The 25,752-nt window shown below is 41.4% G+C and overlaps 1 protein-coding gene across 1 annotated transcript; it reads right to left on the reverse strand.

Annotated features, from left to right (window-relative positions):
• Positions 1-1,194: 1,194 nt before the first annotated feature.
• LOC124132020 (spindle and kinetochore-associated protein 2-like) lies at positions 1,195-24,614 on the reverse strand. The gene is made up of 9 exons (XM_046495595.2): positions 24,488-24,614; positions 23,769-23,846; positions 15,602-15,697; positions 14,105-14,185; positions 13,301-13,481; positions 11,898-12,028; positions 8,091-8,134; positions 6,977-7,052; positions 1,195-5,237 (listed from the first exon to the last, which is right to left on the reverse strand). The coding sequence occupies exons 1-9, from the start codon at positions 24,518-24,520 to the stop codon at positions 5,178-5,180; spliced, it is 780 nt and encodes a 259-aa protein (XP_046351551.1). The 5' UTR covers positions 24,521-24,614; the 3' UTR covers positions 1,195-5,177.
• Between the last annotated feature and the right edge of the window lie 1,138 nt (positions 24,615-25,752).

Raw genomic sequence — 25,752 nt, forward strand, 5'->3', positions numbered from 1 at the left:
TTTAGTTCGTTATAACCGTAGTTCGTTATAAGCATATACACAGCATAACTACAGCAAGTAGTCGGGACAAAAAAGTTAGTTCGTTATATCCGTCAGTTCGTTATAAGCGTGTTCGTTATAACCGTAGTTTACTGTATTTCAGACTTTAACCTACTCTTATGATCTCCGTTTCAAGTGATTTGACATATCCCCCTTTTATTCGATATACAAATGAAGGCAAGAGGATGTGCATGATAATAGGTTCAAATCCCGGTTAACCGGATGTTTCACGTCCGTGAGTTTCACCAAAGGGGTTAATATCAAGACCGGATTACTGCAGGCTTCAGGCAGGTCAGTCTGCACGCCATGATGATAATGTAGAAAGTAATGTTTAACCACTCGCTTAACTTCGTACACATTCCAGAACACTGAAATGCTCTCCTCGTGACTTATTTACTTGTTCTGACATCTCCAGAGAGAGAGAGAGAGAGATGACAATCGGTATTGGGAGAAAAGATATAGATGATCGACGTGGGGATTGTGAGAGTACACGGGAAATAATAAACTTAACCCTCCTTTTGTTAAATTGGACTTGACCGCCATTTCCGAGGTAGGATTCTATTCAGGGAGTCATCATTATTGAAATTTTGGTAAGTATTTTATCAACATCCTTAAAGAAGCTGTACATAATGTTGATATCTCATATAAGAAATAAACGACTCGTGGTCTTTGTTTATATAAAAAAACACTGCAGGAAGAACAAACCACTTGGGGCTGCTACCCTCATGGTTTATCATTAACCAGAATCATCATTATATAAATACAGATCAATATTTTTGAAGAGTGAATATTTTATTAACATCCTTCAAGAAGCTGTACATATACTTTGAACATATATATATATATATATATATATATATATATATATATATATATATATATATATATATTACGGCGGTCAGAGTAAATAATTGAGTCTGGACCAGACGATCCAGTGATTGACATCATGAGCATCGATCCAGGCAATTGGGATACCTTGACATCCATCGACCAAGTCAGCGAGCCCAATCCCATCAGTAGCCTCTTACGAAAAGCATAGTCGCCTTTTACGGTAAGCATGGGTTGCTGAAGGCTTATTCTACCCCGGATCTTCACGGTTCGTCTGGCTACTGCAGTAGGAAATATACCAACCATAAACAAAAACAATATCAGAGAAATTATATTTACATTTATTTACACAAATCAACAAATCCTCATTACAAAACAAAATACATACAATAAACATGTACACAAATCTTGACAGTGTATATAGATCAGCAAGTAAACAGTATACAACCAGACTATCGAACAAAATGATTTCAAAATCATCATCACATCTGATGTCAAAAGAGTTAGTGAGTTGGGTTCAATTCTGCTGTGAACAGTCCGGCCGTTGTCAGCGTGAAATGGGAGGCAAGCCATGAAGTGATGCGTTTATCACTTTGGTGAAACCCACAGGGTATGGTGCAGACTAGGGCTGGGCCCATACAGTAACTGTGCGATCTGATACCTGTCATGATAGGCTGTTCACGATCTGATACTCTTATCTGTTGTGTGTAAGCCATCTTTTTCATAGACAGGATAGTCAAATACCTGGCACACTGACGATTTACAGTTAGCAGTGTCAAGTATGGCGCAATAGATGAAAATATTTACTTTTTCACTAGTAATTAGTGTTCGGTGAAACAGCTGTTAAAGTAATCATTTAAGGTATGAATCGATGTAAGTTTTACTTAGTGTGAGACTGTGATTGATACTTGTATCGGAATTAATTATCGTGATCCACCGATTCATCGACGTATCGTCCCACCACTAGTGCTGACACGAGTATGGTGCTGACAAACCTAGAAACATAATCGGGGTGAGCCAGTATTTGAAACCGGTTTCTGGCGTGCAGAAGGGACACAACTCTGCACAGCGCATTGCGGCACCTCACAGCCATAATGATGGTTAGCAAAGTTTCAGTGAAACAGATAGCTATAGGTTATGACACACAATCAACCAAGTAAGCGAGGATGAAATCCTGATCCATTTACTCGACTCTTACCACAAGATTGCTAGGGACTTTTTTTTACTGGAATCCCCATGGAGGTTGGTGACACCAGACCCAGGTTCACACACTGTACCGTGTGGGGTATCGAACTCGGAACTTTCAACAACTGGGCCACCTCATTGTCTGATATTTGTTTGTTGTTTAACGCACTGCCAAACTCGGCAATATTCCAAATATTCCAGACACACGATTCCTGAGTAGATATCAGATATAACAGAGAGTATAATACAGTGATGGGGAGGAACATTTTCTTCCCGCACCTGTGGCCCCTTGTTCACAAATTTTATGGGCCCTTATTTGCATGTATGTGCCAATAATTTCACTACAGGGGCCATTGCCAATTGCAATCAGTCATCAATTGAACATAACTTAGGATTGTAGCTGAGTAAAACATTTTAACCTTAATAATCTTAATCTTGAACTTCAAACAATAACGTGTTATTTCATTTACAAATATCGCAGTGCCAACTTACAAACGAAACCACAGTCATACTTCGTCATACTTCGCGATAACACCCTTTATGATACCATGGACCAACTTATCAATGGGGTGATCAATGCAGCCAGCAGAATTCATTGTATTCCCACAATACACATCTGCGTCATTCATTCGAAACAGAATATTAACAAATCTGTACTGATTCTGTGCAGTTGAATCCAGCTGTTACACTAGCTGGTAATAACGTGTTTGTTGTGCATCTGGACTTATGCTTTTATTAAATTTTAACAATTTTATTAAAAATGTTTGTACAATTAGATTGCACCAACTCAGCGTTATTTACAGCACCAACTATCATAGTATCGCTATTGAGGCCTTGACGCGAACAATAGTTGACAGAGTTTGGATCCATATATATCATAATGCCATACTTTAAATCGTTAAAAGTCATATTTGATGTCGTTTGACTATTATATGTAACCATACCATTTTCACAATTGTAGTCGCCAAAGGCAGGAAGCCTGAATAGTGACTGGACAAATTGTTCCATACGTACAACATATCCGGATATAGCAATCGGCTGTCATGCTACACTTATTGTTTTTATCACAAAAAATATATAGTTAAAGCTCCAACTAATATAACACGATATGGAATATATTAGTCCTTGTAAATTAGTTTCAGACACGAATTGATCCGTTCACTGTAGCAAGATTCTTATAAGTGATATTATTGCATAATTTTTAAATGAATCACCGGTAGATTGGGAGATAATGTGTGTACAGCTGATTTCTATTTCTGCATTTAGTTTACATGACTAATACACACAGTGATTTTAGTAAGACGAGTTCTATGGATGAACAACTTCTTTATTACAATTAGTGCGACGTTTCGGTGTAGATCCTAACACCTACACTTGCTTGATAAAGGTGTTAGGATCTACACCGAAACGTCGCACTAATTGTAATAAAGAAGTTGTTCATCCATAGAACTCGTCTTACTTCATCACACCAACTTCTAAATGCCACTGAAAGAAGTTACAGTGATTTTAATCTCTGCATATTAAACAATGTTGGTTTGGTTTGTTGTTTAACACCACACTCAGCAATATTCCAGCTTTATGACGGCGGTTAAACAATGTCCAGCATAACAGAAATATTTTATCGCAAATTTCTCATTTTCATCACCAAGTTTGTCGTGTCCTAGATGTTTATTCTCCTGAAGTCAAACACTGTAGTTTTCGACTGCACAATGCTCAAAAAGCATTTGTACTCAAGTGTGCAATGTGCGCAATGTACACAAGAACACTCGGTATCACCTGACCTACATTCCATATTAGGTAGGGACAGCACTGAGCAAAAACATGATATAACCAGATCAAATTATTCGTAATCAGTACGTTTTGGGAGGAATAAAAACCCCAAAAGATTTTGTACAAATGAATATGGTATAAACAAAGTGAGTGAGCGAGTATGATTTTACGCAGCTTTTGGCAATATTCCAGCAATATCACGGCGGGGGACACCAGAAATGGGCTTCACACATGGTACCCATGTCGGGAATCGAACCCGGGTCTTCCGCGTGACCAGCAAACGCTTTAACCACTTGGCTACCCCACCACCCGGCATAAACAAAGATGGTGGCAAATTAGAGATTTATTGATTGTAATGCTGAAATTAAATTGTGATAAACAGTGATAAATCAATCAAGTAACTTTGTGGCACAGGAAAGAAAACTACAGCGCAAGCAGGCCCCTTACTGTATTTTCCGATGCACTATTTTATTAATTAACATTATGTGATTTTGAGCATGGTGCATGACTTCCCCATCATTGTAAATGCATATGACTAATAAAAGTTCTTGATGAATGTTGAAATTATGTCAATAGCACTCCACTCAAAAATAAACAAAATAACCCCAAAACAGGGAACTTCTCATCCGTAAAAAACAACATGGTGGCTTATACAGTCACTTGCGTGGTTTGTGTATATTCATAAAACTTGAGTACAGGACAGAAGAAAAACATGAGATGCCTCTCTGAGGGATATTTTTTCTCATTAACATAATCCTGTCATACCCTACAGGAGCCTAGTGGTTAAAGTGTTCGCTTGTCATATTTCTGTTTGTTTGTGTATTGTTTAACACTGCACTCAGCAATATTCCAGCTATATGGCGGCTGTCTGTAAATAATCGAGTCTGGACCAGACAATACAGTGATTGAGATCTTGAGCCTCGATCCACGCAATTGGGATTGATGACATGCATCAACCAAGTCAGCGAACCTGACCACACGATTTGCCTCTTGTGACAGTGATGGTCGCCTGTTAGGGTAAGCAATGTTTCCTGTACACCCGTTCTACCCTGGATCTTTACTGGTCTTCTTGTCATGCTGAAGACCCGGGTACAATGTGTGATGCCAATTTCTGGTGTCACCCGCTGTGATATTGCTGGAATATTGCTAAAAGCAGCATAAAACCATACACACTCACTCACTCAACCAAATACCCATCCACTGATCTCTTCAGTATTTTCCACCAGAATATGAATTATTCAGCAATTGCTGAAGCTAGCTAAACCAGCAAAACCCTGAAGAAAATACAGCACTATCTCCAAGTACTAGATAGTACAGGCAGTGTTAATGAACCAGGCAGGTCATCCCTGAAGGAATCACACTAGAGTTACTTCCCCTTTCCTTGTCATGTTGAGTAACTTCAAGGCTCGCAGAACCTACAAAAAAAGGAACTTGATGACAGGAATTCAAATATATCATCATAACATGCGAACTTAAGGCCACATTTGCTTCATTCTGGTTCAAAATTTGTTAAAATATGTGCCAAAACTGAGGAAATTTTAACCATAAAAAACAATCAACATTCATCATTTCATGAGGACAATAAGCGAAAGTACACAGTTATGTGCCCCTTAAGAGTTGAGGTAATTGTTTCTGCACTTTTGGAAGCATAAAAGTAAATCCACTATTCTGATAAATAAATAAGTTGACAATAACAGCTCCACTAACTGCTCAACTAACCACAACACAAAGATCTGTAGATGACAACACGGAAACAGTCACACCATTCACGGCAGTATTGCCACACAAGATCCACCCACTTTGTTAACAGCCAATCAGGAAACAGCAGATGTGAGTGTGAATTGTTTGATAGGCATTACTTAGAAGTTGACGGATGACAAAGTAGACACAATTTATGTCTTGCTTGACAACGGTAAAAGGATCTATACCAAAATGTCGCCTTTATAGTAATAAAGAAGTTGTTATCCATAAATTGTGTCTACTTTGTCAGAAGTGAGTGTGGCCTAATCACGCTAATTTGTGTTAGAGTTATGGGCGTGATAAGCCAGTCTGATAAACTCAGTGTCATTATCTTATATTCGACTCATGGTCGTTGATTATCGTACAATAAAACACTGCAGGGAGAATAAACCATGAGGAGCGCAGGTTTATTCTCCCTGCTATGTTTTATTGTACAATACACAACAACCATGAGTCGTTTATGTCTCATATAAGACTTCAAAATATATGTACAGCTCTAAGGATGTTAATAAAATACTTCCCTCTCAAACATAATGCTGTCCAATATATGACTCATCAAGCTGCAAGGGCATGTTCGAATCTCCAGAAATGTTGACAGGGTAGGACAATGCTATATCGTGAAATAAACCACCCTTTGTTCTTCTTTGTTCTTTGCGATTTATTATCAAGCTATCTTTTATATATGTGTGCATGCAAAACAGGTCACTGACGCTTCTTGCTAAAAAAATATTGGCCAAGCAATCGATAAGAGTTTTCCCCAAGTTTGAGTGAGTGAGTGTGTGAGTGAATGAGTGAGTGAGTGAGTGAATGAGTGAGTGAGTGAGTGAATGAGTGAGTGAGCTCAGATGGTGTATTTCTGTGCAGGATCTAAAGGTACTTTAGTGAATGAAAATAATTTTAAAATGAATATTTTGAGAATGGCATCATATGATAGAGAGACTGATTCCCTCATGTGTTTCTAACCGCCTCCGTGGTCTAGTGGTAGAGCGTCCGCCCGGAGAGTGGAAGGTCCGGGGTTCGGTCCCCGGCCGCGTCATACCAATTGACGTTAAAAGATGGTACTTGTTGTTACCCTGTCTGGCGCTCAGCATTAGGGGCTAAAACGAGGACTGGTCGGCTCGGAGTCAGTATGCTGTGTCTGAGTGGGGTATTCATGTTAAACTGCGGCATGGTATCTCAGTGAGCTAGCACTATAAATCGGCATCAGTCTGGACTAGTACAAGCAGCCATACACACACACACATACACACAGGGTATGCACGTCGCTATATAAGTGCAATAATCTTGGACGCGACGTTGTACCCAATTTCACCTCACCTCACCTAATGTGTTTCTGTTTGTAACTACCAAACATCAGGAACATCAACACACACTCGGCTGACAATCTATGCATCATCTTTGAATCAGCACAAACCTTCAACTTGGCCTCCCCAGTGGCTCCAGTGACGCGAAGCCCCATCTTGTGCATGTCGGGCGCATTCAGGGGCGCGCTGTAACAGTGAGAGAGTGTGTGAGTGAGTGAGTGAGTGAGTGTGGTTTTATGCCGCTTTCACCAATATTCCAGCAATATCATGGCGGGGGACACCAGAAATGGGCTTCACACATTGTACCCATGTCAGGAATCAAACCTGGATCTTTGGCGTGACGAGTGAACGCTTTAACCACTATGCTACCCGACCGCCCCGTAACAGTGAGAAGGACAATCTCACCCTCATATCTTTTCATGTCAACGCAAGTTGATGAAAGTTAAAATTGCAAAGCATGTTCATAGCGAAAGTTGATAAATGATCAAATTAATGACGAATTGCAATTTTAAATGGCCAAATGAAAAAAAAAAATCAATGACAAATACATTTACAAATAATTGCAGTGTACTATCTTTAGACATACTGTCCAATCTCCATCAAGGCTGTCCCCCATAACAAGCTGGGCCCCAGTCACATCAACCACACTGTTGATGATAATTGTTGTACCTCTGTTAGAATCTTGCAATTCCATTTGTTAACCCGTCTGTGATAAAACAATTGATTTCAATGTAGACCCTAAAATCACTTGACTGACACTGACCTCGAATACTGACTTGTCACATGATCAGTTTTGACCTGTCATGTGATGACTATTGACTCGTCTGCTAAAAAACAAGATGGCGTCTGGTACGAACATATCACGGTTCGCAGCTAGGTTACTGTAGTGAAACAGAGGACGGTCATGTGATGACTATTGACTCGTCTGCTAGAAAACAAGATGGCGTCTGGTACGAACATATCACGGTTCGCAGCTAGGTTACTGTAGTGAAACAGAGGACGGTCATGTGATGACTAATGACTCGTCTGCTAGAAAACAAGATGGCGTCTGCTACGAACATTTCACGGTTCGCAGTTAGGTTACTGTAGTGAAACAGAGGACGGTCTAAAGGCTTCGTTAACTTTAAAGATACTTTCAGTATAACATGTGGCCTTAGACCAGTCAGACCACCTCAGGGGTCGGACCCTCTCGTCAAGATTAATTATTTCTGTAATGATGTTCACCTGTTGCCTTCATCCTTAAAGTGTCTCCACAGCACGCTGTATGTCTGAAAACAAAGATCTCCTGTATTTAGTATAACCACTTCTGGCCTCTGGGACATCTTCATTGCTTGTTTGTTTGTTTGTTTGTTTTTTTAATGCTTCATTCAGGAATATTCCAGATAATTGACAGCATTTTGTAAAATAATCGAGTCCTGGTGATGCAGCGATTGCCATCATGAGCATCGATCTGCTCAAGTTGGATACGATGACATGCATCAACCAAGTGAGCAAGCCTCTCCTCACGACAAGCATCTAACCGACCTTCACGGGGAGACTTACCCACTGCCATGATATACTGATTAGGGGAACCGAAATTTTGATGGAAGTAATTATCCCAAATCAGTGCAGCAAATTTCTTTTTTCTCTCTTTTTTTTCCGTAAAACAATGTTTTGTACCCTTGGACTCACTTTGGTTTACAAAGCTTCTTTGGGTACAGCTCAAAACAGAAGATGACATTGTTCGACTGTACCTCATTTTGAATACAAGTTTGACTCTGGGTGTACATAGCATAGCTCGTAACTATGAGGGTACTATGGAAGGATACCCGGATGAAAACGGGGAACAATTCCAGACTAACTGAGGTGTAATGACATTTCATACCATGTGTCATCTCTAACACATTTCCTGTATGAACATCATCAGCCTTAGAATTACATTATTTTAAGACTAGTCCAGAGGTCTAGAGTCAACAATACTCCAGCAGTCTGGGTCCAGTGGACTAGAGTCAACAATACTCGGGCAGTCTGGGTCCAGAGGACTAGAGTCAACAATACTCCAGCAGTCTGGGTCCAGAGAACTAGAGTCAACAATACTCCAGCAGTCTGGGTCCAGAGGACTAGAGTCAACAATACTCCAGCAGTCTGGGTCCAGAGGTCTAGAGTCAACAATACTCCAGCAGTCTGGGTCCAGAGGACTAGAGTCAACAATACTCCAGCAGTCTGGGTCCAGAGGACTAGAGTCAACAATACTCGGGCAGTGTGGGTCCAGAGAACTAGAGTCAACAATACTCGGGCAGTCTGGGTCCAGAGGTCTAGAGTCAACAATACTCCAGCAGTGTGGGTCCAGAGAACTAGAGTCAACAATACTCGGGCAGTCTGGGTCCAGAGGTCTAGAGTCAACAATACTCCAGCAGTCTGGGTCCAGAGAACTAGAGTCAACAATACTCCAGCAGTCTGGGTCCAGAGAACTAGAGTCACCAATAGTCCAGCAGTCTGGGTCTAGAGGACTAGAGTCAACAATACTCCAGCAGTCTGGGTCCAGAGAACTAGAGTCAACAATACTCCAGCAGTCTGGGTCCAGAGAACTAGAGTCACCAATAGTCCAGCAGTCTGGGTCCAGAGGTCTAGAGTCAACAATACTCCAGCAGTCTGGGTCTAGAGGACTAGAGTCAACAATACTCCAGCAGTCTGGGTCCAGAGAACTAGAGTCAACAATACTCCAGCAGTCTGGGTCCAGAGGACTAGAGTCAACAATACTCCAGCAGTCTGGGTCCAGAGAACTAGAGTCAACAATACTCCAGCAGTCTGGGTCCAGAGGACTAGAGTCAACAATACTCCAGCAGTCTGGGTCCAGAGGACTAGAGTCAACAATACTCCAGCAGTCTGGGTCCAGAGGACTAGAGTCAACAATACTCCAGCAGTCTGGGTCCAGAGAACTAGAGTCAACAATACTCCAGCAGTCTGGGTCCAGAGGACTAGAGTCAACAATACTCCAGCAGTCTGGGTCCAGAGGTCTAGAGTCAACAATACTCCAGCAGTGTGGGTCCAGAGGACTAGAGTCAACAATACTCCAGCAGTCTGGGTCCAGAGAACTAGAGTCAACAATACTCCAGCAGTCTGGGTCCAGAGGACTAGAGTCAACAATACTCCAGCAGTCTGGGTCCAGAGAACTAGAGTCAACAATACTCCAGCAGTCTGGGTCCAGAGAACTAGAGTCAACAATACTCCAGCAGTCTGGGTCCAGAGGACTAGAGTCAACAATACTCCAGCAGTCTGGGTCCAGAGGACTAGAGTCAACAATACTCCAGCAGTCTGGGTCCAGAGGACTAGAGTCAACAATACTCCAGCAGTCTGGGTCCAGAGGTCTAGAGTCAACAATACTCCAGCAGTCTGGGTCCAGAGGACTAGAGTCAACAATACTCCAGCAGTCTGGGTCCAGAGGACTAGAGTCAACAATACTCCAGCAGTCTGGGTCCAGAGGACTAGAGTCAACAATACTCCAGCAGTCTGGGTCCAGAGAACTAGAGTCAACAATACTCCAGCAGTCTGGGTCCAGAGAACTAGAGTCAACAATACTCCAGCAGTCTGGGTCCAGAGGACTAGAGTCAACAATACTCGGGCAGTCTGGGTCCAGAGGTCTAGAGTCAACAATACTCCAGCAGTCTGGGTCCAGAGGACTAGAGTCAACAATACTCGGGCAGTCTGGGTCCAGAGAACTAGAGTCAACAATACTCCAGCAGTCTGGGTCCAGAGAACTAGAGTCAACAATACTCGGGCAGTCTGGGTCCAGAGGACTAGAGTCAACAATACTCCAGCAGTCTGGGTCCAGAGAACTAGAGTCAACAATACTCCAGCAGTCTGGGTCCAGAGGTCTAGAGTCAACAATACTCCAGCAGTCTGGGTCCAGAGAACTAGAGTCAACAATACTCCAGCAGTCTGGGTCCAGAGGACTAGAGTCAACAATACTCCAGCAGTCTGGGTCCAGAGGTCTAGAGTCAACAATACTCCAGCAGTCTGGGTCCAGAGAACTAGAGTCAACAATACTCCAGCAGTCTGGGTCCAGAGGTCTAGAGTCAACAATACTCCAGCAGTCTGGGTCCAGAGAACTAGAGTCAACAATACTCCAGCAGTCTGGGTCCAGAGAGCTAGAGTCAACAATACTCCAGCAGTCTGGGTCCAGAGGACTAGAGTCAACAATACTCCAGCAGTCTGGGTCCAGAGGACTAGAGTCAACAATACTCCAGCAGTCTGGGTCCAGAGGTCTAGAGTCAACAATAGTCCAGCAGTCTGGGTCCAGAGAACTAGAGTCAACAATAGTCCAGCAGTCTGGGTCCAGAGGACTAGAGTCAACAATACTCCAGCAGTCTGGGTCCAGAGAACTAGAGTCAACAATACTCCAGCAGTCTGGGTCCAGAGGACTAGAGTCAACAATACTCCAGCAGTCTGGGTCCAGAGGTCTAGAGTCAACAATAGTCCAGCAGTCTGGGTCCAGAGAACTAGAGTCAACAATAGTCCAGCAGTCTGGGTCCAGAGGACTAGAGTCAACAATACTCCAGCAGTCTGGGTCCAGAGAACTAGAGTCAACAATACTCCAGCAGTCTGGGTCCAGAGAACTAGAGTCAACAATACTCCAGCAGTCTGGGTCCAGAGGACTAGAGTCAACAATACTCCAGCAGTCTGGGTCCAGAGAACTAGAGTCAACAATACTCCAGCAGTCTGGGTCCAGAGGACTAGAGTCAACAATACTCCAGCAGTCTGGGTCCAGAGGACTAGAGTCAACAATACTCCAGCAGTCTGGGTCCAGAGGACAAGGGCTGCATCATAATGGGCAGACAGTATATTGTATATCATATTGCATCAGTAAGATGTAAATACTACACAACATGTAAGCGTTAGAAATTGGCACTAATCCTGTAGTCCTTGCCAAACTGCCCAATAGTCAAGGTATCATAAGGACCAGTAGAAATTTGCCATTTTAAGGGTTTTGCTATATGTTATCATCAACAGGACCAGTGTACTAAAACTGTTAGTTTCTACCGCTGCACGTACAGTATTGACGTCGGCCAGCTTGACTCTGCCCCTGACCAGTGCCGACACGGACTCAAACTCTGCCTGTGACACTTCCACCATCTCTGTACAACCCTCCCTCCGAGAGCTCGGCGACACCTGGGGCTCGCCTCCTGCAATACAACAACATTGTTTGTTGGTTTAATGTCTCACTCAGCAATATTCCAGCTGTATGACAGCGACATGTAAATAATTGTATCTGAGCCAGACAATCCAGTGATTGATATCATGAGCAACGATCCAAGCTACACGCAATCAACCAAGTCATGGAGCCTGACAATCCAGTGATTGATATCATGAGCAACGATGCAAGCTACACGCAATCAACCAAGTCATGGAGCTGACAATCCAGTGATTGATATCATGAGCAACGATCCAAGCTACACGCAATCAACCAAGTCATGGAGCCTGACAATCCAGTGATTGATATCATGAGCAACGATGCAAGCTACACGCAATCAACCAAGTCATGGAGCTGACAATCCAGTGATTGATATCATGAGCAACGATCCAAGCTACACGCAATCAACCAAGTCATGGAGCCTGACAATCCGATCTATCACGTCACCTTGTACAACAAACATGGGTAGCTGGTGATCAATTCCAATGCGGAATCGTACGGGAAAAACAAACCATAGTGACTACCATAGATGAAGGATCATTTCTCCTGTGACAATGTGATTGTAACAGTCCATAATTGATAGTTGTTGAAGTATTGTGTTTCAAACACTTTACTAGAAACACTTGACTAGATCCACACGTCATGTGATCCATACGTCACCATGGTTACAACAAACAATCAACAACATGCAACCAATCAGATTCATTCAGGGCAAACATGAGACATAATTCTTCAAATCACAATCATAATCAAGGATGTATCTAGACCTGCTCAGAGGTTGATATCTGGCCCCAAATCTGCAGCAATCCTCAGTAAAAATTCCCAATCGGGAATTCGAAAGTTCCTTTTTCATGTAAGGCTTAACAAAATAAAAGCATTGTTTCTCAGGCAATGCCTCTTGAAAGGGCCTCCCTACATAAACAAGCATACAAACTCCTATTGCTGCCATGACCATAACACGAGATGCTCAAAAGCAGTCTGCATGTAAAGGGAAGTAACTGTGTGCTATATTGGATCGCATTGTTTTTAAGTATTAGGATTTTTTAAATCTTTTGGGAAAATGGAAATAAAAGCAAAACATGCTGCGGGCTGTATGATGATGCTGGCAGTGCCTGAGAACCAAGACTATTATTTTATTTTAGCCTAATGTAGTCATTAACAATGCGATGTCTTCATCAAGGTAACATGTATTCCGCTGAACCTAGGATCAAAGAATTATATTTGTATCATCGTTATAAACGTATACTCTGGTTACCATGGTTACCTGGAGCTTCACTCTTGGCCTCGGCAACTTGTGTTGATGCAGAGATATCCCCCCCTCCCTGGTCCTGCTGATGCGGTGTTTCTGCTGCAGCTGCTGAAGCTGTTTGAGTGATGGAGCTTGTGTCGACACCCAGGAGCTGCTCCAGCTGACACAGGGCTGCCGGCTTCTCCACACTCTCCGACTGCAACAACACATCACAACAGTGCCTTGTGTAGAGCGTCAGTGTCAGAGTGCAAGTGTCAGAGTGCCATCAGAAGGCCAGGGGTAGATCTTAATGGCATGTTTAAAAAGAAACAGCTGAGGCTAGAATTGACTGTAAGTGAGTGAGTGAGTGAGTGAGTGAGTTTGATTTTACGCCGCTTTTAGCAATATTCCAGCAATATCACGGCGGGGGACACCAGAAATGGGCTTCACACATTGTACCCATGTCGGGAATCGAACCCGGGTCTTCGGCATGACGAGCGAACGCTTTATCCACTAGGCTACCTGACCGCCCCAATTGACTGTAAGATTGATGCTAGTATGGAAATAGCGCCTTCATATTTGATGAACTCTGAACAGAAGTACCAACCTGTTCAGAGCCACAGTTCTACCAACAAGCTTCAGCTATTTCCTTCAACTTTCAATTATAGTCTTTATCCATTCACCACACATTCAACAAAGGCTTCCAACTGTGTATGCAAAGCAACCTTTTTGTTGGCTTGTCTCGAAATGTCGAAAGAGTTATTGGCAAATGATTTAAGCACGTAAACACATTGGTCAACTTGGAAGTCAATAAACGTCAACATTTGTGCAAAGCCTTACCTCAGCTTCCGTGTCTGTCTGGAGTTTCTGGAGCATCTGACAGGCCGACAGCAGCTGAGACCGGAAATAGTCCATTGCCTCCTGCCAGGGGTATCAAATTAGTAATTACAATATTCAAACACCTTGCTAATACATCATCAAAAAAACACATTCATGACTGCAACCATTGATCACTATTCATGGCGTACGACTGCCCTTGAAATGGCATAACGGAAATGCCATGTAATTTGGCAACCATTGGTACTGCCGAAATCAACCTGGAAGCAACTGTCTGTCTGCTAATAAGACTCCTGGCTTTCCTGTTAGCAAAAGCAGTATTTCAGTCGCAAGTACAATTTTAAAAGGAGCCTAATTCAAAACCAAAAAGAAACAATGAAAATAAAATTTTATATTCATGCTTAAACTAGGAGATACTCCTACTTTGTTTGTCATGTAGAGGTTTCGCACTTAGAGTCTATACCTGCAAAATTCTTTTGAAACCGAACAGACAAATGAAGTGCTAATGTTGATTTGATACCACTGGCCGACCAAAGAGATTGTAAGGTTAAAAAAAGTCAAGGTGGAATGTCAAATAATATCACCAGTATTACCATGATAATATAGTTAAAATGAAGGATCAAAGCATGTTATTCCGCCCTCCCCCACCCCTAAAATACCTTTGTAGTATTGAAATCATGTGTATACTGACCAGTGACCCCCCACTCCCACCCTCCACACACACACTGAAGGGGGTGTTAAAAACGTGACATTCCTTTTTTAAAACATGCAGACACTGATGGTAAAAGCACGGATCCAGATGAGTTTTCAGCATCAGGAGTACATACTCTTTATTTCAATATAGGAGTACTGGCAAATCTACACTTAGAGTACTGTATGGAATTTAATGGATTAATCTTGTATTTCATCTTGGATATGCACTGCAGCATTGCTACTCTCGTGTAAACAGGTAAATAAAAAATAAATAATACTGTTTTCATTGTACATGTATGTCGGTTGTATAATGCGCACTTCCCTCCAGAATATTCAGAATTTTTTTTGGGGAAAATCAAGTATTATAAGTCACATAAGTCCAGATATACAATGAACACTTATTGTAATCAGACACTGTAATTACATGATTAATTTGCGTGCTTCAGTACGGATTTGTTGATATGCGTGTTACATGCTCACCGTAATATCTTTGCGTTGGGGAAAAAATCCAAACTCATTATGGAGTATATAACCAGCATCCCCCTTACACAGCTGTTTCTGGGGGGAAATGCGTGCACTATACTCAAGAAAATACGCCACTAGAAATCAGAATGTATTTTAGGGGAAATACATATATTTATGAATGTTAGCCTGTACGTACATGCAGTGAAACAAATCTGATACATTTTCTAAATTATCATGATTATCCCCCACTGTATTGTGCATATTTTTACCCATGCATACAGCGATACAGCCTTTATCAGGAGCCCTGTTAAAGATCAATTCACTTTGCTGTACAGCACCAACCTTCTGCGTCTCCTGTATGGCGACCGCCTCCTGAACAATGTTGCCATATTCCTTCTTGATCTCAGACACCTTCTGCATCAAGCGGACTGGGTTGGCCTGCACAGAAGAACATAAAAACATGAATGAGTGAGCATGGTTTTATGCCGTTTTTAGCAATATTCCAGCAATATCACGGCTGGGGACACCAGAAATGGGCTTCACACATTGTACCCATGTCGTGATGAGCAAACGCTTTAACATGTTTAACCACTAGGCTACCCGACCACCCCACAAACCTGAAGCATTAGGTACATGGTGTAGACCGGGATCATGCAAAACAAGGAACCTGCATGAATACAAATTGAGAAAAAAAATGGAAGCAAATAATGTATACCGTCAGGTGTTGGGATGCAACAATATATCGCTGAATGAATCACAGTCTCAATATAACCAGATCTTATGACTTGAGTATCCTGATAGGAACCAACATGTAGGCTTATCACAACACCCATAGTTCAAATAATTACCGTAGCTAAGTTAATTATATATGTATACAGGATTTGCTTAAAAAAAACTATGTCAAATCTCCAAAAAGATCATCACCATATATAATGTTTTCGAAAACTCTGAACGGAGAAACTGAGTATTCATGATGTTTATTTTACAGAATTTCTAATATAGAGAACTCACGGTTGTCCAATTCCCTGAAATCCGTAAAACATCTTGACGGAATGCGGATAAACATAGGCCTTTCCCACCGGAAAGCATGGTACTCGCTCCATACCCCAAGGGAGCTAAAAACAATACTCACCACTAATGAGAAGAAACAATAAAGCGCTATTAAAATATCTTATTACCATATCTGACTGACTACCGTTACACTCCCCCCGAAATTAGAATTAACCTAATTTACATTAAACAATGAGAAATGCTGATGTGGTATACATATAAACACAATGGTTTGGCTAACAATACAGTATTGCAAGTGCAGATAGGCAAGTGTCATACCCTGACAATAAACGAAGGTTAATGCTTTTTGGCAAAACACATAATCATACAAAATAATAAACATGAAATTACACATCAATGTGACAAAGTTTATAGTTCGGATCGGATTCGGAATCATCACTCATAAAGTTTATAGTTCGGATCAGATTCGGAATCATCACTCACAAAGTTCAATAGTTCGGATCGGATTCGGAATCATCACTCACAAAGTTCAATAGTTCGGATCGGATTCGGAATCATCACTCACAAAGTTCAATGAACCCGAAAATGAATTTAGCACAGTTCGGAACACCATACTGCAAATGAATTTACACACATTTGAACACAGTTAGTTCTCTTTTTCTAAGAGAAGCACAAGTTTGTGAACTGGTCTCACAAAGTTTGATTCACCACAGTCTACTTTCACAGTTCTGACTAGACCATCTTCACTAAGGTACACTTCTGAGATGCGTCCAAGTTTCCAATGATTCCTTGGAATATTGTCGTCCTTGATTATCACGATGTCGTTTACAGAAAGATTTCTACATGGGGCAGTCCACTTCTGCCGCAACTGAAGACTTTGCAGATACTCTTTCCTCCCACGACTCCAGAATTCATTAGCAATGTATTGAACTCTGCGCCATCGCTTCCTGGAATACATGTCCTCCTTAATGAATGTTCCAGGTGGCGGAAGGATTACCTTAGACTTCATGGTAAGAAGGTTATTTGGTGTCAGGGGTTCTGGAGAGGACGGATCACACAGAGTGTCAACAGTCAAGGGTCTGCTGTTTACAATGGCAGCAGTTTCACACATCACAGTACGGAGGGATTCATCATCCAACTGTGATCCAAAGTCATGAAGTAAAGCAGATATGACGTTTCTTGCAGTTCTAATCTGCCTCTCCCAGACACCACCCATATGGCTTGCACATGGTGGGTTAAACTTGAACTCAAAGAAATCACAGTCTCTCTGCAATAGGAATTGTCTCAATTTTCTTTGATCAAGATTTGTTAGAACACCATACAGTTCGTTCTTTGCCCCTACAAAGTTAGTACCTTGATCGCATCGTAGTTGACGGATCGGACCACGCACTGACATAAAGCGTCTTAGGGCGTTGATAAATGAGTCTGTACTCATTGACACAACAGTCTCTATGTGTATTGCTCGGCAACACAGGCATGTGAACAGAACACCGAATCGCTTTAACTCCTTTCTCCCTTCCTTTATATAAAAGGGTCCGAAACAGTCTACTGCACAGAATGAAAATGGAGGAGCTTCTTCTGTCCTATCAATGGGAAGATTTGACATCTTCTGGACTTGAGCCTTGCTCCTGAGTTTCCTACACGAAACACATTTCAAAATGTAGTAGGACACACCTGAGCTACAACCTATGATCCAGTATCCACTTGATCTGATCTGATTGAGTGTTAGACCTTTTCCCTGATGATGAACTTGTTCATGGCAATGGTGGATAACAAGTGTTGTTATGTGGTGCTTCTTTGGCAAGATAACAGGGTGCTTAAGGTTTTCACTAATCTGAGCACGTTTTAACCGTCCTCCAGCATGTAAGATCCCATTGCTGTCCAGGAATGGATCCAGACGATACAAGGCACTGACTGATTTCAGAAATGTGTTGCGTACAGTTGCCTTCTCGTTCTTGAATGTTCCTGTTTGATTCAAGGACTGAAGCACTTTCAGTTCTTCGCAGAATGCTTCTTCCTGAACCAACTTTAAGATTACAATCTCTGCTTGTTCAATATCTTTGACTTGCACTGAACCAGCTACTGATTCACAATCTCTTTGTTTACTTTTCCGAAGCTTTCGTTTCAGATTCAGACAGTGAGCAACAGCACGCTTGGCACGGAACCAGTCGGAGAAATATTCCAAGCGCTGAAGTATTGAGTACGGAGGGCTGTTCTCATCTGTCTCACAGGCAAGTACCACTGATTTCTTTCCTTTCATTTCAGGGTCATCAGCTGCCACGAAGAATTCGGAAGTAGAGTTTGGTGATGGAATCTCCTTTTCCCAAAGGAAGTCTGGGCCACTTAACCACTTGGATGTCAACAGTTTGTTGACGGTTAACCCTTTGGATGCACAATCAGCAGGGTTGTCAGATGAACTTACATGATGCCACTGTTTAGGTGACGTTTTGTCTCTGATCTGTTGGATACGGTTGGCTACGTACACATGAAATCTGCGAGAGTCATTTGAGATGTAGCCCAACACTATTCGACTGTCAGTCCAGTAGAAGTTTTGCACTTCGCCGAGATCTAATTCATGAGTGAGGAATTGTCCAACTTTGACTGATGTAAGTGCAGCGGTTAGCTCCAATCTCGGAATTGTGACGGATTTGATTGGCGCAACCCGTGCCTTACCCATTATCAGAGAACAATGTACCTGTTCATGTTCATTCATTAATCGGAGGTAGGAGCACTGTCCATAGCCGGTCATACTTGCGTCAGAGAAGTGATGCAATTCTGTTGCAACAACATTCCCAAAGTCATGTGGTTTCACACATCTTGGAATTCTCAAATCATGAAGTGATTTCAAGTCTGTTTTCCAAGCATTCCATGCCTTGAGGATACCGGAGTGTCCCAATCATACTGATCCTTACACAACTCCTGAAGAATCGCTTTACCTCGGAGAATAACTGGGGCTAGTAGTCCAATTGGATCAAAGATGGAACTAACCATTGACAATATTGTGCGTCTTGTGACAACTTTGTCCTGGTGACTGTCAAGTTGTATCTGAAACATGAAACAGTCTGATTCTGCACACCACTGTACTCCTAAAGCTCTTTCTGTTGGCAAGGCGTCACAATCAATCTCAATGTCCTGAACACCACTTACATGATCCTCAGGCGGTATAGCTGACATGACCTCCTTAGAGTTGGAGATGAACTTATGCAAATGAAGGCCTTTCATTGCACATACACTTCTGCTTTCATTAATGAGTGTCACTGCATCACAGGGTGTAGGAACAGAACACAATCCGTCGTCGACATAGAAGTCGTTCTTGATGAACTGTGCTGTGGCTGAACTTATGTCTGTCACATGGTCTGTCACTGTTTGCTTTAGTGCAAAGTTGGCACAGCCTGGGCTTGACACAGCACCGAAAAGATGCACTTTCTTTTGGAATTCGACAACTTGATCCTCAACGTTCCCATTTCTCCACCAAAGGAACCTTAGATAGTCCCTGTGTTCCTTGTTGACAAAGAACTGGTGAAACATTTGTTTCACATCACACATCAACGCAACAGGTTCAAGCCTAAATCTGCAGAGCACGCCTAACAGATTATTGGTTAAGTCGGGTCCTTTCAGGAGACAGTCATTTAAGCACTTGCCATTATATCTGGCACTACAGTCGAAAACGACTCTGATTTTATTTGGCTTCTTAGGGTGATATAGCCCATGATGCGGAATATACCATCTGTTACATGCATGTAATTCACCTACAGGAACTTCCTCTGCATGTCCACCTTTAATCATGGCATTTATAAAGGCGGAGTAGTCACTGTGGAACTTTGGATTTCTACGGAAACGTGATTTTAGTCCATCAAGTCTTTGAAATGCCATCCTCTTGTTATCTGGAAGCTCTGGAGTTCCAACCTTGAACGGAAGCGGCATTTCGTAATGTCCTTCTGCTACATGAATGCCTTCTTCCATCTGTTTCATGAATATCCTATCATCATGAGAGATGTTGGAAGCATTGTAGTCATTCTCATTAAAGTCTACAGAGAACATGCGGATCACATCATTTGGAACAAACTGCTTCTTCACAGATGTTCTTTGAGATAGAAGAACTTCGGACGGCGGACTCTGTGACTGATGCCAATTGAATCTGAGTTCTCAATTTGTGATTGATCAATGATACCGACAACACCCCATCCCAGGTCGGTACGTTGTCCAAATGGCTGACCTTCCTGAACTGGTGCGATAACCTCACGAGGTATGAGTGCTTGTGGGCAATTATAGCCTATCAATAGACCGATGTCAACATCATATGTTGGCTTCAATACATCACACAGTTGTCGTAAGTGTGACCATGCTTGCACTTTGTCGGGGGTCGGAATATGGTCCTTATTGGCTGGTATCACATCCCTTGAATATGTTCCAGGGAGAGCAATCCTGAACACATTGTCCATTCCTCGAACTTGAAGACCTCTGACCTTCTCGCTTCTGACATGTGCATTTGCTGAAGTCATTGTAGAGAGCAACAGATTAACTGGTGTACCTGTGACACCGAGTTTGTTGCACAAGTCTTTTAACACAAAAGTCGCATCGGATTGGGTATCCAGCAATGCATATGTCAACAGTTCATTTGACGGATTATCGGAATGAGATACCCACACAGGTAAAATCATGGAGCACTTATCCACAGAATTGCTTCCATTACTGAGATGGCTAATACCTTTCAGCTTTGTCCCCTCAGAAGGTTTAGGGAGATCACCATGTAACATAGTAGCATGAAGACGTGAGCATGTCTTACATGTTAGCCTGTTCTGACAAAACTTTGAAAGATGTCCTGGCTTGAGACATCCAAAGCACACTTGACGGTCTATGAAGAACTGTTTTCTTTCAATCAAAGGTTTAGACAACAATGTCTCACAATCATCAAGCTTGTGTTGACCTTTACAGAAAAGGCAAGTTTCAAATTTCACATTTGATTTCTTGTCTAATTTACCTGTGACAGTGCTTAGAGATGAATCTCTCAGATTTATGTCAAACACTGTACCATGTGGTCGTTTAGCTGTCTGATGCTGTGATGATGCACGAGTGTTCCGGGGCTTGTTCTCATGTTTCAATTCCAAGGGAAAAGAAGTGACAGGATCACACATTATTTCTGCTTCCTTAGCAATGAAAGTCACAAATCTTGAGAATTTAGGAAATTCTGATGTCTGTTCCCTATATTCGGCGACTTTACGTCTCCAACAATTGAGGAGCCAATCAGGTAGCTTCTGAATAAGCTTACAATTTTCACGTTCATCATTTAGGATGTCTAGTGATCTGACGCTTGACATTGCTGTTTCACACTGTCTGAGAAAGTCTGCAAACTTACGTAATGCATTACCATCCCTTGCTGGTAGTTTCGGCCATGAATCTAGACGGTCACGAAACGCACCTCCAATAATGAAATGGTTTCCAAAACGTTCATCAAGCAATTTGATCGCCTCACTGAATGCATTCTCTGACGATAAAAGAAAAAATCCCTCGACAGCCTCTTTGGCTTGTCCACAAAGATAGCGTTGCAAATAATAGATTTTTTCACCTTCAGGAATACCTCGCCTCCCTATGAGGACATTGAATGCACTTTTCCATTTTGGGTACATTAGAGGGTCCCCAGAGAAAGTTCCTGGCTCTGGTGGAGGTAAACGCCCAATGTTTATCTGATTTGCTAAGGCCTTGATTAAATCTTCATTCTGAGAGTTTTGACTGAACAGAACATTTTGCGAGTCTTGAACGTTTTTAATCGGAACAGATTCTATGTCTACATTCACAATGTCACTTTTGACACATGACTCATGTGGAGCTTTAATTTCACTTTGTGTCAGATTCTCAACCTGAACTGAGTCAATATAATCTTGTACAAACATGTTTTTTCCATCCGGACATAAAGCAGGAGAATGAACAGAATCCTCATTCACTTCACTTTCTAATTTCTCTACAGCTTCTAATTGTGCCATAGCCATAGATAATTTCATTTCAGTTTGACACCTTTCAAGCTCAGCTCTCTTTTGATTTTCAACTTCAAGAAATTTCAATTTAGTCTTTAATGCTGCAGCTTCGGCTGTAGCAGCAATTTTGGTCTCATACAGTTTTGACACATTCGACATTTTTGATGACTTAGTCTTTACAGATTTACATGATTTGCTGTCAGCGAATTTCCGTTCACTCAAACCAAATTCAAGTTCACACAGTTTATCACTCACTGATTTAATTAAATCAAAATGTTTTGATTCAATCTCGTCAAATTTTGCAAGCAAATGTTCATCAGAATAATTGAATTCAGTTAGTTTCCCATGTTCACTACACACAATTGCCATACGGTCTTCTAAACAATCACGAATTGAACGCAGTTCAGATATGTCCACACTGTCAGATACTAACTTCATGACACTACTCGCCTGCCGACGCCATGCAGATAGTGCAGATTTGAAACGTTTGACACTTAGTTCAATCTTATAATCAGTGTATTCTTGTGTAGGTTTAGCCGCATGGCTACTTAAATCATCATCACAATTGTTCATATTGTCAATATTCAAATCCATGCTGACACTATTGAAATTCAACTTACTCCCGGTACATGTTCTTTCCACTCAATCGATGTTTTACTATAATGTTTTCGAAAACTCTGAACGGAGAAACTGAGTATTCATGATGTTTATTTTACAGAATTTCTAATATAGAGAACTCACAGTTGTCCAATTCCCTGAAATCCGTAAAACATCTTGACGGAATGCGGATAAACATAGGCCTTTCTCACCGGAAAGCATGGTACTCGCTCCATACCCCAAGGGAGCTAAAAACAATACTCACCACTAATGAGAAGAAACAATAAAGCGCTATTAAAATATCTTATTACCATATCTGACTGACTACCGTTACACCATACTCAGAGGAACAGGGTTTGAAATAATGTTTGAATTTGTCCTCGTCATAAGACATAACCCTAATGTTAAAAGTTAAAGATTTATGACTTCCAAGATTCAAATACCATAGAAGACATTAAGGACCCGGACCTCGCTGACTTGGTTAACGCATGTCATTCACTCATTGTATCCCAATTGTGTGGATTGATGCTCAATATTAATATCAATCACTGGATTGTCTGGTCCAGACTCGATGACCGCCGTCATATAGCTGGAATATTGCTGAGTGCGGCGTTAAACAACAAACAAAACAAACAAACAGAACATTAAGGACCCCCCTTAATTTCACACTGCAGCAATATTTTAAATCTCAGTTTATGACTGTCACCTGGGCAATCAAGGAAAAAGGATCTTGAACAAGTTGAAACCACTATCTCTTTGAATGTCAGGAGCCTGGTGCCACTGAGCTCTCATTGATTTTAAAAAACTGCATATGACATAATTACTGAAAAATTAGGCTGTGTAAATATGAAAATCAGGCAATAAATAGTAGTGAGAGGTAAAAGGTGATGAAGCAAATTGTTTAGTTACATGTTTTACTATATAGTTACCTCTGCATTACCGGAATTGTCAAACTCAAAGTCAAGCTTTCTTGACAGGTAGTCAAGATCCGACTCTGTTTTCTGAAACTAAAACAAAATCAACACTGAGACAAGTCAAGATCCGACTCTGTTTTCTGGAACTAAAACAAAATCAACACTGAGACAAATCATGACAAACCTTGCTGAGAGCTGCGATAGGGCCCTCCAGTCAAGACATGACTTGACTGTAGGACTCCATCGCAGGTCTCAGCTGTAACAAACTTAGCTAGTTCAAGAAAACGTAAAGCAGTTGTTTCAGTTAACTATTACTGTGTGCCTAGACCAATCTCAGCTTGCGGAGATACAGGGTTGTGCGATACATTGCCACTGTCTATACTTCGTATCTCACAAAGTTTCTATGGTTCTAGGCTTAGATTAGCTTTGGGCGTGTGGCGCAGAATAGCAAGATTGCAACTATTTCCGTAAGATCATCAGCTCGTGCCTGCCTTGGGCTGTATTGCATGACAGTGATTAGTGAATGAAATTGCGACGATGTAAACAGTTATGGTTATAGATCTAGAATGTCGTACAGTGATCATGTTGATGAAATCATGTCCGTGGACAATTTTTTATGCATTCTGCAGTCTTATTGGTAACTGCCGCTTCAGAATGTAATATTCTTTATTTACATTATTCTATGTACGTCAGAATAAAGGTGATCTGCACACATTGTACAGTTATTTTCATACCATAGCCTCCAAAGTCTCGACACTTTTCTCCATCTTGAACGGACCGTCTATATACACGATATCGTGCAAATAGTGGACCAATGCCGTGCTATATACACGACTGGAAAACCCCCTTCTCCGCCGTGAGACGCGAACGCTGATTGGTCTATTAATTTCCTACACACAAACCTGGTTCCCGGTCTCAGTTGCGCTACGCTACATTGTACATTACTCCCCAAAATGTTAACTCTACACTATAGTGCGGACATCGTTTCTAAAGAAATATATCAAAGATAATAAAAATTATTTACTTGTTGTTAAAATTGTAATTTCTTCTCTAAACATCTGTGAAGATATAAAGGTTTGCTGAGGTAGATAAACCAGGTATCACAGTTAGTTAAAAGTTTTGCAGTCGTACAGACATGTTGTGAATATAGAGATCATAAATATTTGGAGTAAACATACTTTACCAAATGAGATACTAGTTTAACGAATCAGAATATTTATAGTTTAGTTCTGTTGAACCAATTAAAATCAAAACATAATTTCCCCTCTTAAAATACTACGAACCTTCTGGTAAAACAAAATTTACGAACTTTCTGTAAAAGAGCAAGCAATCTGAAGCAAGCATCTATTTTCATATGATTGGTTTGCATTTGAACAACCATGTAAAACTTTAGTATGCGTGGATGTTTGACGGCCAAATACTATACTCCCACATGACTCTTACTAGACGTGATATGACTGAAATATTGTTCAAAGTATTAAACCAAATTCACGAATTAATAACATGCTGTTCCATTAGCCCAAAGGCTGATACGGGGGTGGGGTTTCAGAGTGAAAGCATTACTCCATGTCATCATGGTAAGATATAGAATTCATGAAGCCTGGTCATTAATATTGGGGCTTCAGAATGTACCTTATGTTTTAGGTGAATAGAGTTGAAATGGGGCTTAACATTGCATCCAAGAAACCTTTTACTGACTCAGACAGCCATTCCTTGCTTTATATCGTTAACCCGAGCGCAGGGCGGGGTAACCGCTAGTAACATCTTTTACGGCTCAGCTAAAGGGTCAAACCACCGACCATACACCCTCCAGGCAGACAGGTGCTGTATCTACACCACAGAGGTGATCTTACAGAGTCATTTGAACATTATGCTATACAGATCTTGACCTAAAGACGAAAGACAACTGAGGTGGATTGTACAGATTTATTATTAATATCATATGGACAAATTAATAATTATTTATGCAAGTTTTCTTACAATTGCATATTATTCAATA

Source organism: Haliotis rufescens, unplaced genomic scaffold, assembly GCF_023055435.1.
Source record: "Haliotis rufescens isolate VD_foot unplaced genomic scaffold, xgHalRufe1.0.p SCAF_15, whole genome shotgun sequence".
Classification (NCBI taxonomy): Eukaryota; Metazoa; Mollusca; class Gastropoda; order Lepetellida; family Haliotidae; genus Haliotis; species Haliotis rufescens.

Bases quoted from the DNA above. Each gene is read 5' to 3' on its own strand.
- LOC124132020 (XM_046495595.2), bottom strand. From the start codon at position 24,520: ATGGAGAAAAGTGTCGAGACTTTGGAGGCTATG. The intron at 23,847-24,487 runs GTATGAAAATAA...ATTTTGTTTTAG, and splicing joins TCGAGACTTTGGAGGCTATG to TTTCAGAAAACAGAGTCGGA. The intron at 8,135-11,897 runs GTACGTGCAGCG...CTTTGTTTTCAG, and splicing joins AGCTGGCCGACGTCAATACT to ACATACAGCGTGCTGTGGAG.